At 47.2% G+C, this 16,550-nt stretch overlaps 1 protein-coding gene across 1 annotated transcript in view; it reads left to right on the forward strand.

The window, feature by feature from the left end:
• Positions 1–16,550, forward strand: part of LOC149327525 (uncharacterized) — a 753,829-nt gene that overhangs the window by 37,574 nt on the left and 699,705 nt on the right. The window contains exon 2 of the mRNA XM_089563244.1: positions 6,887–7,020. Within this exon, the coding sequence (XP_089419370.1) occupies positions 6,943–7,020 (78 nt within the window). The 5' untranslated portion in view covers positions 6,887–6,942. The remainder of the gene's footprint in view (positions 1–6,886; positions 7,021–16,550) is intronic.

Consider the following 16,550-nt stretch of genomic DNA (forward strand, 5'->3'; position numbering starts at 1 on the left):
TAGACGCAACAAGAAGAGTGTGGTGTGGTGTGTTGAACACTATACTCATTTCAAGATTTTGACTAGTAACATCTACAACCATTGTGTTATGCCCGTAAGCATTTCATGCTTACTCTACTCTCGGTTACGGGAGAGGCACAGTTTTTAAGCATGATATGCTTTTACCTCCGGTTGTCGGCAGTGTGGTGACGTCACGCCGAGAGCGAGAGCCAACATCCGGGCACTGAATTCCACTCATCCGGGCACTGAAACGAGAGGATCCGGGCACCGTACGAGATTTAACGAGATTCTCTAAGAGAGAGGGCCGCGCTTCCGTGCCGTCCCCAAGGATGGCGCTGGGGTCCCACACTCACGAATGTAAAAGACCGGCCGCTGGGCCTTCAGATCATGACGCTTCCCCCTTTCGCAGGCAGATGTATACACGCTAGCGGAGTATTCGGACGCGCTGCAGATACACTCTTGTCAGGCCTGCGTGTCGTCGTGTCCGCGTACGCGTCTGCATCGTCCTGCATTTCAATGCCACCACCGTCACAGCTGGTGAAGCCGAGCAACGGAGCCTGATTAAAGGAGAGATAGGAAGCGTTTTGCGGAAAAATGATCTCTTTGCGAGTGATACGCCACACAGAAGACTCCTCGCCACTGCCGACAACGGCATGATTATGCGGCCGCTCCCGAAAGCGACTAGGCCGCCACAGTTCGCGGCTGCCTACCTAATGCCCGTAAAAATTTCATGCTTACTCTACTGTCGGTTACGGGAGAGGCAGAGATTTTTTTTCTTCTGTTGCTTTGTAACAGACTACCCTAGGCTCACACCCGCGCCCGTCCTGCTAACGCTAAGGTTGTCAGTGCAAATTGCATTTAGGTTATTTAAGAACTCGCAACATCGACTGACCCAATACGTAAACCACGAATGTCCTAAACACAAACGTGAGCTTATGGTGTAAATATAATTATCACATTAAATCGAGGCCCGCCGACCTTTTTGTTACGAGCAGCTGAGCGCGAGGAGGAAATAATACATGTTCTTGAAAATGGACGCAGATTAAATGCGCATAGAACGTGAGCGTTGGAGCTTATCGTCGCATCATGTCATATTAAAGCATCGAATATTTTTGTCGTACTAGAAATAGGACATGCTCGGCCTGTAAATTATGGCCGAATAAAGGTCTCTTACTACTACTACTAAGATAAAGAGCTCTAAGAATTGGCATTCTGTTTTCAGCATAGACTGCTCAGCTTAATCTTTTTACTTGATGTATTTGCCACACAATAGAAATCGACCATTATATACGTTCTTCGCCGTCCCTCTATGAAGACGGCGCGCATCAAGGCACTCCTCACAAAATGCTGCACGAGCGCCCCGTCGTGGCACACGAGCAAACCATAGCCTTCCCGCTGTTTTAGGGGCAGGAACGGACGCGCAGTTATCAACACTGGTAGAGAGTGTAAGTAGGGTGCAAGTTTTCTAAAAGGGGGTAAGTTATCGGAAGCGTGCTGTTAACGGGTGTAAAGTTATTCCTAGGGTCCTCTAAATGGTGTAAAAGTCCATGCTATGCCCTTTTTACCCCTTTCTCACGCCCTTTTTTTCTCCGTTTCTTTACCACCTGCGGGTGGCAAAATTATCATTGCCATTGGGCTTTTTCTTTTATCTTCCGATTGGTTTAAGGCTGTTATAAGTATTTCGTGCAGGCCGGGGCTTATTATTTGTCGATAGTTTAAGTTGCCCCAACCTAAGAAACCGGGCGTTGAAGCGAACATTTCAAAAATTTTCGAAAATAGGCTTTTTACGGTAAAATTATGCCTTTTGCGGCATGGTGTCGTCAAGCCTGGTGGACACCAGAAAACCGGTGAATCATCTTAACTAGTAAGCTGCTTAAATAATTTGTAATAACTTTTTAACTATTAGAGCTAGGCATCTAGTTACAATAAGATATCTGTAGCCGGTCGTTAGTAACAGCAATACCAATTTTTGGAATTTCATGAATACGATTACCCTTTGGGCTGTGGCTCGACAAATTTTGGCTTTTTGGACTTGTTACATGCACTATAGGGGTTGCTTTTCCTGCATGCCTTCAACAGTTCATGTATTTTTTCGGAATACAGCGAAGCTTTGTAGAGCCACAGCGGCGAGGGTAACTGCGTTTTAAAAATTCTAAATACTGTATTGACTATTACTAACGACCGGCTACAAATCTCAAGTTACAACTACGCGCCTAACTCTACTAGTTAAAAAGCTAATTATTCAAAATTTGTTAACCAGCTTACTACCTAAGATGATTCACCGGTTTTCTGGTGTCCGCTAACACTGGCAATACCATGCCGCAAAAGCCGTATTTTTACTCCAAAGAGCCTATTTCTAAAAATTTTTGAAAGTGACGCTGAAACACCTGGTATGTCCAAATGCTATTGATGCATTTGAGGAGCGCGGCGTAGACTGCGTCGGGAAGGTTGGCCAGCAGCTTGACCGTAGCCTTGTCGCGCCCGGGGTCGGTGCTGCGCTTCATCTTGCATAAAGCGGCCCGGGGGTCGTGAAGCTAGAACGGGGTGTCCAGCTACTTGTTTTCTTTGCCTGCATACGAGGACACGGCCGTCCGGGGGTCCTTATGGTGCACAGGTATCGATCCCTGAGCGTGTGCGCTATAGCTGTGATGTCGTTCCTGTAAAGTTGTACAAGGCCCTATGTAAGTGGCGTTGCGTTTCCGTGGGTGTTTGTGTTAGATCGATAAGAGCGCGGAACAGGCGCCTCGTGTTGCGGCCAGACATCTGGCGCGGAGCCGCGTCACCGATGCACCCAGTCAGCGTCGGCTAGCTGAGTAGCATATTCCGCTGCCTGATGTGTGAGTTCAAAGATGCGTTTCTTTAGGCGTCTGTTATATTTCGGTTTCTTCCATCGTTTGGTGAGGCTGTGGCGGGACTCTCAAAGGTGGAGCAGGTGGTTGCCTCCGTCAATTTGTCTTTCCGTGAGCTTTATCTGCTTTTCGTGCTGTGTGAGTGTAGACGTGCACGATTTAGACCAGGCGTAGCATCGCTACTGTAGGGGGTCTATGGTAGGTAGAGAGGTGCGGAAAGTGGTCCAGTCCAGCACACGAGCTTGTGTTAGTTGGCGTTTCAGGGGACGCGTGTAAATGGTTGCGTTGATTATACAGTGATCACTATTCACCTGGGCTGGTCTTCTGTCGCTCGCACCAGCGTGGCGGGGTATTTGTCTTCCTTTGCTCCGGCCGCGTCCAGATATGCTGCATCGTGGTCGCTACTCTATTGGTCTTCGATGCTTTGAGCACGGTTAACTCTCCTAGTTGCATGCCTTTCCATTGTGATACTTTGGGTAGGGGCAGGCCTTTGATGTTCTGTCTGATTGCGATAGGCAGCATCTCTATGCAGCTAGAGTCGGAGACCGGCTCTATCCCTAGTCTCTATAGTACCATACGGCTTGAAGTAGAGGCTGAGAGCCTCAATATAAGTGCTTCCTTATGTGCCTTTATCAGCTCTTTAAGTGCGTCCTATATGCCTAGATTCAGTAGATTTTCAGTTTTGGCCCATCTGGGAAGCTCTAGATCTGCTTTGTCGACCGTTTGAATGGTCGTAACCGATCCTATTTCTCTTTCCTTGAGGTTGCAGTGGGGTAGAGGGTATGTAATGCGGCAGATCATGAAGGCTTGCGCAATGCGACAAGGATCTTGCTCCTTCATCCCCTTATGTTTATTATCTGCTCTTCTGATCTGTCCTAGTACTTGTATGGTTAGGGAACAGCGCAGGGACGAGACAGAAAGAATATTCGAAGACACACGCGGCCGCTGACTATCAACTGATGCTTATTTCGAAGTACGGAGAATATATACAGAGCAGAAGAGGGGGTATATCGATAAGAGGGTTGCTCGGTCACCTGAATACAGCGATTAGTCATGTGATTGAGTAAAGCTTGTGCTTGTTCTTGCAAGAAGTGCCTGCGAAAGACGATAAAGGGAAAGGGGGGGGGGGGTGTAGGTGCCCGTCGCGCAAACAATAAGTAAACGCTAATGGGAGAAGAAAATGAAACAAGTTCCCAAAAAAGGCTAAAATCTAAAAATAAACGGAAAGCTGCAAGGTGTAGAGTGCCTTCAAAACATTTAAAAGGGTGGAGTTACAGGGTCGTTAAACAGGCTATAGGCGTTAAAACCGGAATGCTGCGACGCGTAGAGGGGCTTCATGCGAAAAAAGATGAAAAGCCGTCTGATAACAAAAGTGGGCCAAAAACCCAAGAACAGGAATTCATCGATAAAACGCCATGATGCGAAGAGAGTGAAACACCAGGTGACCGGTCATAACGCATGTCCAACTCTGCTTCGGAACTTCAGTTCTTTCTCAGAAATACAGATGGACTCTGTACTAACACAGTTGTCGGAGGCAGAACGGACTTTAACGGCTTCAATTATCTCTCTAGACGTACGGTCCCATCCTTTACTGATTGTCACACATTCGTCGAATATTGCAGCGAAATTTTCAATTTCACATTTTTCGCAGTGTTTGGCCAGATTCCCAGTGATGGCAATGTTACCAATATTGCTGTCATGTTCTTGCAGCCTGATATTTATGCACCTTGCCGTTTGAGCAATCTATTGCTTCCCGGTGGACAATGGTACTGAATAGACGACACCGGAAGTACACGAAACGTGGAATTTTGTGCGTTTGCCCTCAGCCTCTGTTGAGTGTTTGGTTATTTATTTTTCTGCAAAGAGAGGCGAGCTAATCGAGTACGGAAAAAAAGCAAAAACAAAAAGTCAATAACTCAATAGCGGCCGCCGCGGTGGCTCAGTGGTTATGGTGCTCGGCTGCTGACCCGAAAGACGCGGGTTCGATCCCGGCCGTGGCGGTTGAATTTCTTTGGTGGAGAAATTCCAGAGGCTCGTGTAATGTGCGATGTCAGTGCACGTTAAAGAACCCCACGTGGTCGAAATTTCAGAGCCCTCCACTACGGCGTCTCTCATAGCCTTAGTCGCTTTGGGACGTTAAACCCCATAAACCAAACCAAACCAATAACTCAATAGCCAAAAAATCAACAGGGGCTGTCACTATCCCCGCGTTTCTTGTGCTTCCGGTTTCCTCTGATCAGTGCATTTGTCCTGCGGGAAGAAATACATTTGCCAAACGGGAAGGTGGATAATTAGCAGGCTGCAAGAACATCACAACAATGTTGGTAGCATTGCCATCACCGGGAATCTGTCAAAACACTGGAAAAAAAATGTGAAAGTAAAAAATTGCCCTTCAATATTCGATGAATGTGTGATTGTCGGTAAAGAATCAGACCGCAGGTCTAGAGAGTTAATTGAAGACAAGAAAATCCATTCTGCCAAGGACTACAGCGTTATTACACCGTCCATCTGTCTTTCTGAGACAGAAATGAAGTTCCTAAGCAGAGCCGGGCATGCATTGTGACCGGCCGCCTCGTGTTTCACTCTTCACATCATTGTGCTTTTATCGATTAACTACTGTTCTTGGGTATTTGGCCGAGTTTTATTATCAGACGGCCTTTAATGTTTTTCGCATGAAGGCCCTCTACACGTCGCAGCATTCCGGTTTTAACTACTTTAGCCTCTTTTAGGGCCCTATAACTCCACCCTTTTTAATGTTTTGGCTAGTGGTGGCTAGATACGGAGCAACCGTCATTTTCACCGCAAGGAATATGCTGGCGGGGGTCTGTAGCGCTGTACAAAACAAGCTTGAGCCAGAGGGAAACACAGTGAAGGGTGGTTGCACGATAGCGCATAGGAAAGAGAACAGGTTCACCGATTGTGACACGGGGGTTGTTTATGAAGTCCCCCTCAAGTGTGGCAAGTCATACATCGGCCAGACGGGTCGGTGTATTAATGAGCGGATGGCGGAGCACCGTAGGTCTTTGAAGGGCACGGTCTCGCCTAACCTTGCTTTGCATTCCAGGTATTGCCATGGATGCTTTCCACATCAGAATAAGACCAGAATCTTATTCAGACACCGAGACCAAATATGCAGGGAGATAGTGGAAGCATATCTCATCAAGAAAAAAAGCAGATGCATGCGTCGTTTCGCCTTCCGTCGGCCTGCTAGATGAGGAGATACCTTTCCGACGCAGTTATCTTAGCACAAGTAGGCAGTACGGAACGTTGGCCTGACCGGATGCTACCTGTTGGTTTTATTCCTTGTTGTTTGGTATTTTTGGGGTTTTGTATTGTATGAATGAATTGACAGTGCACGCGCCAAAGTTTGTGATTGTGTTGCGTTTGTTTCTATGCGTCTGTTCCCTGGGTTATCTTGAGTTTTTATAAGCACCTGTTTCCTGAAATAAAAGTTTAGTTGATAGTCTGCGCTCATGTCGTGCCTTCTACCTTTGCGTCCGTGTTTTTTTTGCGCAGTTAAAAGAATGAGCCATCTACACCTTGTAGCTTTCCGTTTTTTTAATTAGATTTTACCCTCTTTTGAGCACTTGTTTCATTTTTCTTCTTCCCTTAGTGTTTATCTATTCTTTGAGCAAAAGTCCACTAAAACCTCCTCTCCCCCGCCCCCCCCGCCCCACCTTTATTACCTTCATCGCTCTTTATGACCATAAAGTGCATGCGGTTTTCACTGGATATATCAGTTGGAGTTAGAGCGCTTCCTTCTCTCTCTTTCTTTCTTTCAGTCCGTGTTAACTGCACCGTTTCCAAAAATGGCGGACATGGGTAAATGTCCAGCCATTTCTCCTGCATCGTGGCTTGCTACTCATTTCAGTGGAAATTAAGCAGTGCGTGGAACGAACGCACTTTTGGTCCCAGCTCCAGTCTATTGGTAACATAAGACCACAGAAAACAAAGGATTGATGCTACCGCTTTGAGTGTTCGCGTCTTGCTATTTCTCGCAAGTAAGTCAAGAGCTCTTTATCGCGGCGTGCTTGCAGAGACGGTCAAGTGTCCGAAGGGTGGGCCCATCAACTCTGACGCATCAACTTCAACCATGTCCGTGAGCTCCTCTCCGCCATCCGACCGGCCTTACGGATCCGAGTCGGACCATTCTGCGAATGAAGATTCTCGGGTGAGTGCTGCTCGTAATCTGCTCGGCCAGGAAGCGTGTGGTAACCATAAGGGGTTTTCGAACTAGTGAACGCGCATTTTAAAGGGACCCTGAAATGGTTTTTTCAATCATATTTTATTGCAACAACTCTGTAGAGGTGGTCTCTGCGAGTATTCAAGTCTGATTCAGAAAGCTGCGCGTGGAACCAATAATTTACCAACAATTTTTCAAACTTGCCGCTCACAGCTGATTAGGGCGACACCTCACCGCGCGTTTTTACCCGCCCCTACCACTTGACGTAAACTGGGCAGCCTTGGCCATGCACTGGGCGACCCTTCTCATTGGCTCTGCCCATTGACGTCACGCGCAATTTTTGCAATATTTCATTTGAAACTGAGCACTGATGCTCCTTGAAATACTATTTTATTGATTGCTTATTATTTTTATAAACACACGTATACAGAGGAAGAATCCAGCGCATTTCTTGAAATTAAAGTGGTACTTCCGGTAAAGAAGGAAATCCGTCTGCTCACAAAAGCATGTGTTCTCGTCGAATCTTGGCGCCCGCCTATGCGAATTTCCTAGCTGCGCAGACGAGTCCCTGCAATAGTGTACTAGAATTATATATATCGCTGCTGTCGTCGCCCTGTGGGTCTCGGTATGGCGTGTACTGAAAGGCTCGAGGCCCATCTCAGCGGTGGCAGCACGCAGCCGCGCTTCGAGCTCCGGATCCATGCCGTTCGAGCAGCAATCAGGAGACACATGTGCGAAAACTTGGACGGCGTGCCGCACCGATCGTCATCAGAAAGACTGCCAGCTGTACTCGAGCAGCTACAAAGCATGCCTGCTTATGTTGGGAGCTTTCGGCAACGGCACCGCTCGCGGGCTCTTCGAGCGACGAGATCTGCTGCTGCCTGGCTGCCGTGGTCGTCGCTAGGCCTATAGCTCGTTTCGCGTCAAACCGGAGCGGCCGGCGCTTCGGAAGTCGCCTGAGCTATAATAAAAGGCTTACTCTACACATTGCTTTACAGTCAACAGCATCATCTCACAGTAAAGTAATAGTATGGTCACTTTCCGCGACGCCTTCAGCCGCGAAGCGAGCGGGCGCCAGGCCAGCCGGACCCCAACGTCAGGCCAGCGGCAGCTCAAGGCGTTTGTGGCCAGAAATTTGCTCGTATCACAGTTGTTACCTTTACCAGCAGCTCAGTATTGGTCAGCGATCCTCAAAAATGACACATTTTTCACATTTCTCGGCCTAGGGTTTATTATTTACGTAAAGAACACTCTTTAGCTCATTTTTTATGACGCCGGCAGACCTGATCCAGGCCGGTCGGCCGGCCGGCATGCTCGGCGTAGTACTTGACGTTCGCACAAGGAAATACAAAACAGCCATTCTACCAGAGATGATGCTTCCTAGATTCGAGCAACGACAACATGTCTGTTCAAAAGTGGATCTTTCGGCAACGACACCGACTGCGGCAACGCCGGGCGACGAACTGCGCGCTGGTCCCAGGCTGCCCTAGTCGTCGCTAGGCCTAATGGTTTCGCATCAAAGTCGCGGCTGACGGCGCTTCGGAAGTCGCTTGCGCTATATCAAAATGCCTACTCTTCACATCGCTTTACTGCGAACTCGTCCCATAATAGAATATATATTCGATTTCCACGACGCCTTCAGCAACGGAGCTAGCAGGCGGCAGGCGAAGCGCCGCAGCAGCACCAAAGCGGCTATGGGATGAAATTTGCTAGTATCGCATTCATCACTTTTACGATCAGCTCCGTATTGGCCAACGACCGTCAGAAGTGATGCATTTTTGACATGCATCTATCCCAGGGCTTGCTATAAACGTGAACAAACAATGCTAGCGCGTTTTTCACTCGCCGGCGGCCGGCATCAAGGCTGGCAGGCCGGCCCGGCGTGGCTCGGCCCCGAGTGCCCTGAGGAGCGCGCTGTACGTCATCACGACGCTGCCGCTCTCCGCGCTCGCTTTGGTTCCCGCTTCCCGTCGTTGCGTCTGCCGCGCGCGGCTCGTCGTTGACAGCTAGCAAGTTGCACGCAGGCGACGAGATGCGATCGGACGTTGCGACGCCGTTAGCAACAGCGCACCGCAGTGAATCGCACTCACTTTCGCACATGTGTCTACGACTACCGGAAGTAAACAAGCAGAGCGCCATTGCTTGACGTATGCATGGGCGGATCATCGGCCCGTCTCTTCTTTTTTTTTTTCGGAGCGAGCCCCGCGTGTATGAGTTGAGGGTGGTATGTGGGGGAGAGGAGGAACATCATTTTTAATCGGCGATATCTTCGGTGTTGATGGAGTTCGCTTAACAATTTTTGAGGTGCGGCGACAAGTGATGGAATACCGATCTCTCGTGGGCTTTTGCTAACCTTGGCAAAGAGCTTTTCAGGGTCCCTTTAAGGAAGAACACATATAATGCTGGCATGGCCTGTAGAGCGCCGCGAAAGGCCTCGGTCTACCAGGAATAAGCCGAGGCTCATGTTCATCAGGGCGGCATCTGTTCTCGTGTGCTTGCCGTTTCGTTTAAGGAACATGTTTCTAGAATAGTAATGCAGGCACGCCGTTTTTAGGTGGGTGCATTTTTTCCTGTAAACGAGCTGAGTACACCAGTGTGCACCGTGAATTATTGATTACAAACTATTTTGTAGTGGCAGTTTTGGTTCTCGTTCGACGCCAGCTCTCAAGTGAACCACGGCATCGTGGTCGACTGGCTAACGTGGAACACCACATTTGTGATTACGTCGGCATCTGCGACAAGCGCTGATTGTTCTTGTGAGTGGGTTCGGGGACGTCACTACGATTGGGAGAAATGCGCCTTGACAGCACTCGACGAGGTGCGAGGGAAATTCGCTACGGCTCATCGGGCCACACTCAAAATTGTATTAAATAAGTTACACCCAAAGACTGCGACTAAAACATGCTAGAAGGCCCACGAAACAAGTAATATCGCTTGTTTGAGCTCGAAATTTTTGGTCTTAAATCTTCTTGATGCTTCTGCGTCGCTGAGCATTCCAGATCGCCATGGCGGCCTCATGTGTTTAGTGTTTGAGAGCATAGCGGCTTGATACAAGGTGCAGAACTGTTCCGTATTTTCTGTATATATCTGCAATGAGCATTGTCGATTTAGTGTGATTTTGCAGCGAAAAGCTTCACTAGGCTAGTCAATACCGCGCTTCGCGTGAGCCGGAGGCCAGATTTGCCACTTCTGCGAATGGGCGAAACTGAGCGGCGTCACGCACGGCGCCGGCAGCCGCCGTCGCCGCAGCCGCCGCTGACTCCGTCGCCTGACCTTTCGCCGCCGCCGCTCGCTACTGCGCATGTGCGCAGCAGCTTCTCCTTCTCGCCACCGTTTACCCTCTCGCCGCAGCCGTGCGCAGTTCGAATTTGAGAGGAGGGGTGTATAAGGCGCGCTTGCCCATAGAAGAGGCGCAGACACTCGCCATGGAAGGAGAAGAAGAAGCAACAGTCGTACTGTGCAGAAACACCGATCCAGAAGTCGTAGCTTGTGAGTTGGCTGAAAAGCAGCGAGAGCTTTTCGCTTCGAGATATCCAGGCTTAACCTTAGCCAAGCCACCGCCAATATTTTCTGAGCAGTACAAAAGCAGACGGGGGGTCATAATATTACTTCTAGGAAATTACAGCCCTTTATGTCACCTGTGAGTACATTGGCATGCCATTACCAGAATTGTCGATACACAGTCGCCACCGGCTTGTAGTCCGCGGTGCTCAATTCTGTACGAAAGTAATTTTATTATTAGATTTTGCGCACCTGGTGCAGAGTTGACACAATGTACACACAATCTTGTTGTGCATTCAAAAACTAATTCTTGTATCAACTGCCATTCCCATATTTAGCATGTAAGTGTACACGCCATGAGCGCTGCCTGTAGGGGCGTCACTGAAATCTCTCTAGCGGCCGGTCCTGAAAACAGCGGCGGGGTCTGGTGGCCGCGCTCTCCGCGTTGGTGCTCGTTTGCCGACCACGCTGCCAGCTTGTCGTGGCCACAGTGGCTCAAGTTATGGGCGGATATTCTCCCTTCGTGTTCTTCGGTGAAGAGTAATTGTATAGCTCCAAAGGAAAGAGGTAGAGAAAGATCGGCGCTCAATGAGAGTGGTCGCGTCTTCGATGCCGCTGCTGTGTGTCGAGTCCAATGCGCGTGTGTGCTAAGTGCGTTGAAGTGCCCGCCTACGGAGTGGAGTTGATGGCATTTACTAATTGTTCCTCGAGCTTCCGAACAGCGTATACCAGGTGTTCCAGCTAAATGTAACCAAGATTCTAAAAACACTTGATGTCCAAATGAAAACAAATGAGGGTTGGTTAGAGGCGCCTGACCTAGTCTGCAGTATTTTTTCGTTCTTCAAGGTTGACTAATTAGTTAAGCTTAATTACCTACCTTTTTAATTATTGACTTGAGGAACAAAGTGTCAATGGAAAGTTGTAGATCGCTTTGAGAAACAGCTTACTGAGACATTTGCAGCAAAGTAATATTTACGGAAAGTAGTTTTTTTACCGGCCTTTAACCATAACCCACAGAATAAGAAAAAGCTTCCACATGACAACTGTGCCACTTCAACGTCCCAAGACGTGCCTTAAAGAATAAAATCCGTTTTTTCTGAAGTCCTCTCCTCGATGAGACTCTGTGTGAACATTGGTACAGAGAAGTGAGCGAGCAGCTGGTCACGTGATAACTTTCTTTTAAGGCCAATAAATGAAGCTACGTAAATCATACCTTGACGGAAACGGCACTACTAGCGGTTTTTCGAGCTGATCTAAAACTTTTTCTTTGTCACATTTTCATAAGCCAATAATTAAAAAGTTAGCTAACTAAACTAAACTAATTAATGAACTTTGAAGAGGGAAAAATACTCAAGTCTAGGCCACGCGACTATGAACAACCCTCAGTTGGTTTCACTCGACTAGGACACTTCGCCTTTTTAAAAGTGTTGTTACATTTAGCTGGGACACCCGGTATATGTTGCATGCGCTCTAAAGCCGCGAGAAGTCAAGCCAACTGTCGAATGCTTGACCCCCGTAGAGCCCAGCAATCTTGCGCCACGGAGCGCCAGCCATGCATACCCACACGTCGCGCTGCCGAAATGACTTCAATGTTTTTGCAGTAAACTACCACGCCAATGCAAAAACCAAACCTTTCGGCGCAGTTTCTTAACGTTTTGATGCTTCATGAAATGCTGTGGCACCACCGTAACGCGGTCAGTTACTGATGCCTGAGCAGACTGAAGACAACAGTGTGACGGGAAAACGATATCCTACCAGCATTAAAGTGTTCGTTTTGAAAGCATTTCGATATGGCACGGGAAGCAAGCACAATATGCAAGAGCATCTCTGTGCAACACTTTGCGATGGAGCTACAGCGTTCTTTCTTTCATTTGTTCGCCACACTACAGCAATACGACATAATATCGAAAAAATAAAACTCACTATAATAAGACATACCTTTTAGAATATGCAGTTTTAGACGCCAACTTTTCGAACTCCTCACTACTGCACTGGATGTGGTATTGTAGGCTTAATGTGTGCTGTAGGCTGTGTCGCTCGGCATTTTTTGGTTGAAAAAAAAAAGGAGAAACCACACCGAGGGCTTGATTTTCGCGTAACACCTGTTCTGAGGGGGCTAACAAGCCTGCAGAATTAGCCGCCTTTGGCGGTTTGGCGGCTTTGGCGTTCCACCACTGGCACTGAGGCTGAAGGCGTGAGATCAAATCTTCACCGCGACGGCCCCATTTCTATGGAAGAGGAACGCAAATATCGTGGTGTACAATGCCAGTGCATGTTGAAGAAATGTGCCAACGGGTGTCATTTTCATGCTTTGCATTTGTTTCTGTGACGAACATCCGTCCTTTTTTTACGAGCGTGGTGGTCTTTTCACCTCTGTGGCAGTCGGTGGGTGAGAGCTGCGGCGGTGCGCGCTGTGCCCCGAAGCAGTGTTCCCGTTTTCGGAGGGACAGCCGAGGCTCCGACGCCGGACAACTCGCATCCCCGGCGTTTCTTGGAAGGGAGGCTCTTGCACGTGTTCGCCCTTTTTGTTTGTGTTTATAACTGTGAGAGTGTCAACTTTAACACAGAGCAGATCACTATTTGTGCGGCCCAGAGCAGGAGCGGAAAACGGGCGAGAAGGTTTTGTTCGGCAGTGGGTGTCCGAGCGTGTGCTCGAGCGGTACGTTGAGCGAAATGTATGTGTATATACCGGGTGTCCCAGCTAAATGTAACCACACTATTAAAAAAGGCGAAGTGTCCTAGTCTAGTGAAACCAACTGAGGGTTGTTCATAGTCGCGTGGCCTAGACTTGAGTATTTTTCCCCTCTTCGAAGTTAATTAATTAGTTAAGTTTACTTAGCTAACTTTTTAGATATTGGCTTCAGGAAGAAAGTGGCAAAGCAAAAGTTTTAGATCGCCCCGAAAAACCGCCAGTAGGGATGTTTCCGTCGAGTTACAATTTACGTAGCTTCATTTATTGGCCTTAAAAGAAAGTTATCACGTGACCAGCTGTTCGCTCACTTCTCTGTACCAATGTGCATGCAGAGTCTCATCGAGGAGAGGACTTCAGAAAAAAACGTATTTTATTCTTTAAGGCGCGTCTTGGGACGTTGAAGTGGCACAGTTCACATGTGGAAGTTTTTTTTCATTGTGCGGGTTATGGTTAAAGGGCGGTAAAAAAACTACTTTACGTAAATATTTCTTTGCTGCAAATGTCTCAGTAAGCTCTTTCTCATAGCAATCTACAACTTTTCTATTGACACTTTGTTCCTCAAGTCAATAATTAAAAAGTTAATTAAGCTTGACTAATTAGTCTCCCTTGAAAAACGAAAAAAAATACTGCAGACTAGGTCACGCGACAACCCTCATTTGGTTTCAGACGGCTAAGACATCCCATGTTTTTAAAAGCTTGGTTACATTTAGCTGGGTATATATATATATATATATATATATATATATATATATATGACAGAAGCCAACAGCCACAGAAACCAAGGGGCACAGGGGATTTTTTTTTAAGTTATTTATTTTGTGGTGTTAATCAATTTAGAATATTACTGAATATGTTATCGTTTAAAGATAACTGATTAGAAAAGGAGAAGAAAAAACAACCACCTGCCGCCGGTGGGATCCGAACCCACGACCTCCGAATTACGCTTCCGGTGCTCTACCTCTGAGCTACGGCGACGGCTGTCAATTCTTCTGCTTTCGGGGGTATTTATGTTTACAAGTAACCTAACCTTGAGAGTGTTCATCAGCGCCACCCACGTTCATAAGCGGCGGACGTAGAACGTCCTGAGTTACCGCAGGTGTGACGTAGAACGTCATCGAACGGAGAGGGTGGAAGCTGCGTGAGAACCCTCTTATGCTTCCTAAGGCGTCAAGGCTGCCAGAATCGAGGCCCTCGCTAAGCAATTAAGCAAACAAGGGAAGGGGATGAGGGGCTCGTTATAAATATGACAGAAGCCAACAGCCACAGAAACCAAGGGGCACAGGAGATTTTTTTTAAGTTATTTATTTTGTGGTGTTGATCAATTTAGAATATTACTGAATATGTTATCGTTTAAAGATAACTGATTAGAAAAGCAGAAGAAAAAACAACCACCTGCCGCCGGTGGGATCCGAACCCACGACCTCCGAATTACGCGTCCGGTGCTCTACCTCTGAGCTACGGCGACGGTTGTATATGAGAGAAGCCAACAGCCACAGAAATCAAGGGACACAGGGGATATTTTTAATTTTATTTATTTATTTTGTCATTTTTAAGCAATCACATGCCGCCGGTGGGATCCGAACCCACGACGTCCGAATTACGTGTCCGGTGCTCTACAGCTCAGCTACGTCACATCAGCGGTAACTCAGGACGTGCTCCGTCCGCCGCTTAAGATCGTGGGTGGCGCTGATGAACACTCTCAAGGTTAGGTTATTTGTAAACATAAATACCTCCGAAAGTAGATTTGACAGCCGTCACCGCAGCTGAGCGGTAGAGGACGGGACGCGTAGTTCGGAGATCGTGGGTTCGGATCCCACCGGCGGCATGTGGTTGTTTTTTATTCTGCTTTTCTAATCAATTACCTTTAAGCGATAACATATGCAGGAATATTCTAAATCGAACAACAGCACAAAATAAAATAAATAAATTAAAAAAAAATCCCCTGTGTGCCTTGATTTCTCTGGCTGTTGGCTTCTATCATATCTATAACCAGCCCCTCAATCCTCTTCCTTTATATATATATATATATATATATATATATATATATATATATATATATATATATATATATATATATATATATATATATATTTATATATATATATTAGCTAGCCGAAACAGCTAACCGACGATCGAACTTAATCCCTATCGCTCCGCTACGGCATCCTTCACAGCCCATGCGCGTTTTCAGGATAAATTATACTTCACATATTTTTAACCTCTGCTCCCTCATTAAAGAGCACTTAAACTCAAAACAAATAAAACAAATTTATGTCAGCATTGTTTGAGAGTATTATTAGTCTTCTACAATCAAAAATATTGCGAACAAATATGCAGACAGGTAGCCAATGAAGTTCCATGCCTCAGTAAATTGGGCTATTGAGCTGCGGAGCAGCGTACGGTAACATTCGCAGCATTGTGCAGACGTGCACACTTGTGCCTTAGTGAAATCGAAAGGACATCCGCATGTCGGACAGATATAGTAGGCGTTTAATAGAGCGCGCACAAATAAGCCAGAAGCACCACATGCTATGGCACAGTGCATGACAGGGGTAAGTAGGCAGCATAATACGCAGACGTCCCATGTAACCGATAGCAACCAATGAAGCTTGCTATACCGGTGTAGTGCACGGTTAGGGGTTGTACACAATATTTAACAGCGTAACGACCTTCATGCGTAAAAAAAGTAAGGCAGGGATAGACAGAAATTCATAACGCCTTTAGAGCAGGTTCTTTTTTCAGGATATTTACGATGGGTCGTTTGCAATTCACATCGTAAGCAAGGCAGCACACCTGAATTCGATCCCGGTCGCGGCGGCTGAATTTCGATGAAGGCGAAATTTTAGAGGCCCGTGTGCTGTGCGATGTCAGTGCACGTTAAAGAACCCCAGGTGGTCGAAATTTCCGGAGCCCTTCACTACGGCGTCCCTCATAGCCTTAGTTGCTTCGGGACGTTAAACCCCAATAAACCAAACCAAACCAAACAACTGAATTCCACTGGAAGGAAAATACTCATTTACAAGTTTCTACATACCGCTGAGATTAATAGAATGTTCGTCCAGATCATCACTTCATTCCGTAACGCCTGCTTATACGGCAGAACATGCATTTATGTAGAGTTTCTGTTGGAGACGCGTAAGGAAACGGCCAGCGAACAGCAGCAACAAGCCAAGCGGCAAACAGCAAGCCAGTGGAAGCAGCCCCGTCGCTGCTTCGCTACAGCGACAACAGCCAGCTCTGGGCACATGCCGTATAATCCTCGTGCTTTACACCTGAATGCATTGTAAATAATTTACTTGTCTAGTAATTTGGTAGTGCAATGATT

The sequence above is a fragment of the Amblyomma mixtum genome, chromosome 10 (assembly GCF_055824585.1).
Source record: "Amblyomma mixtum isolate Tamu chromosome 10, ASM5582458v1, whole genome shotgun sequence".
NCBI classification, from domain to species: domain Eukaryota; kingdom Metazoa; phylum Arthropoda; class Arachnida; order Ixodida; family Ixodidae; genus Amblyomma; species Amblyomma mixtum.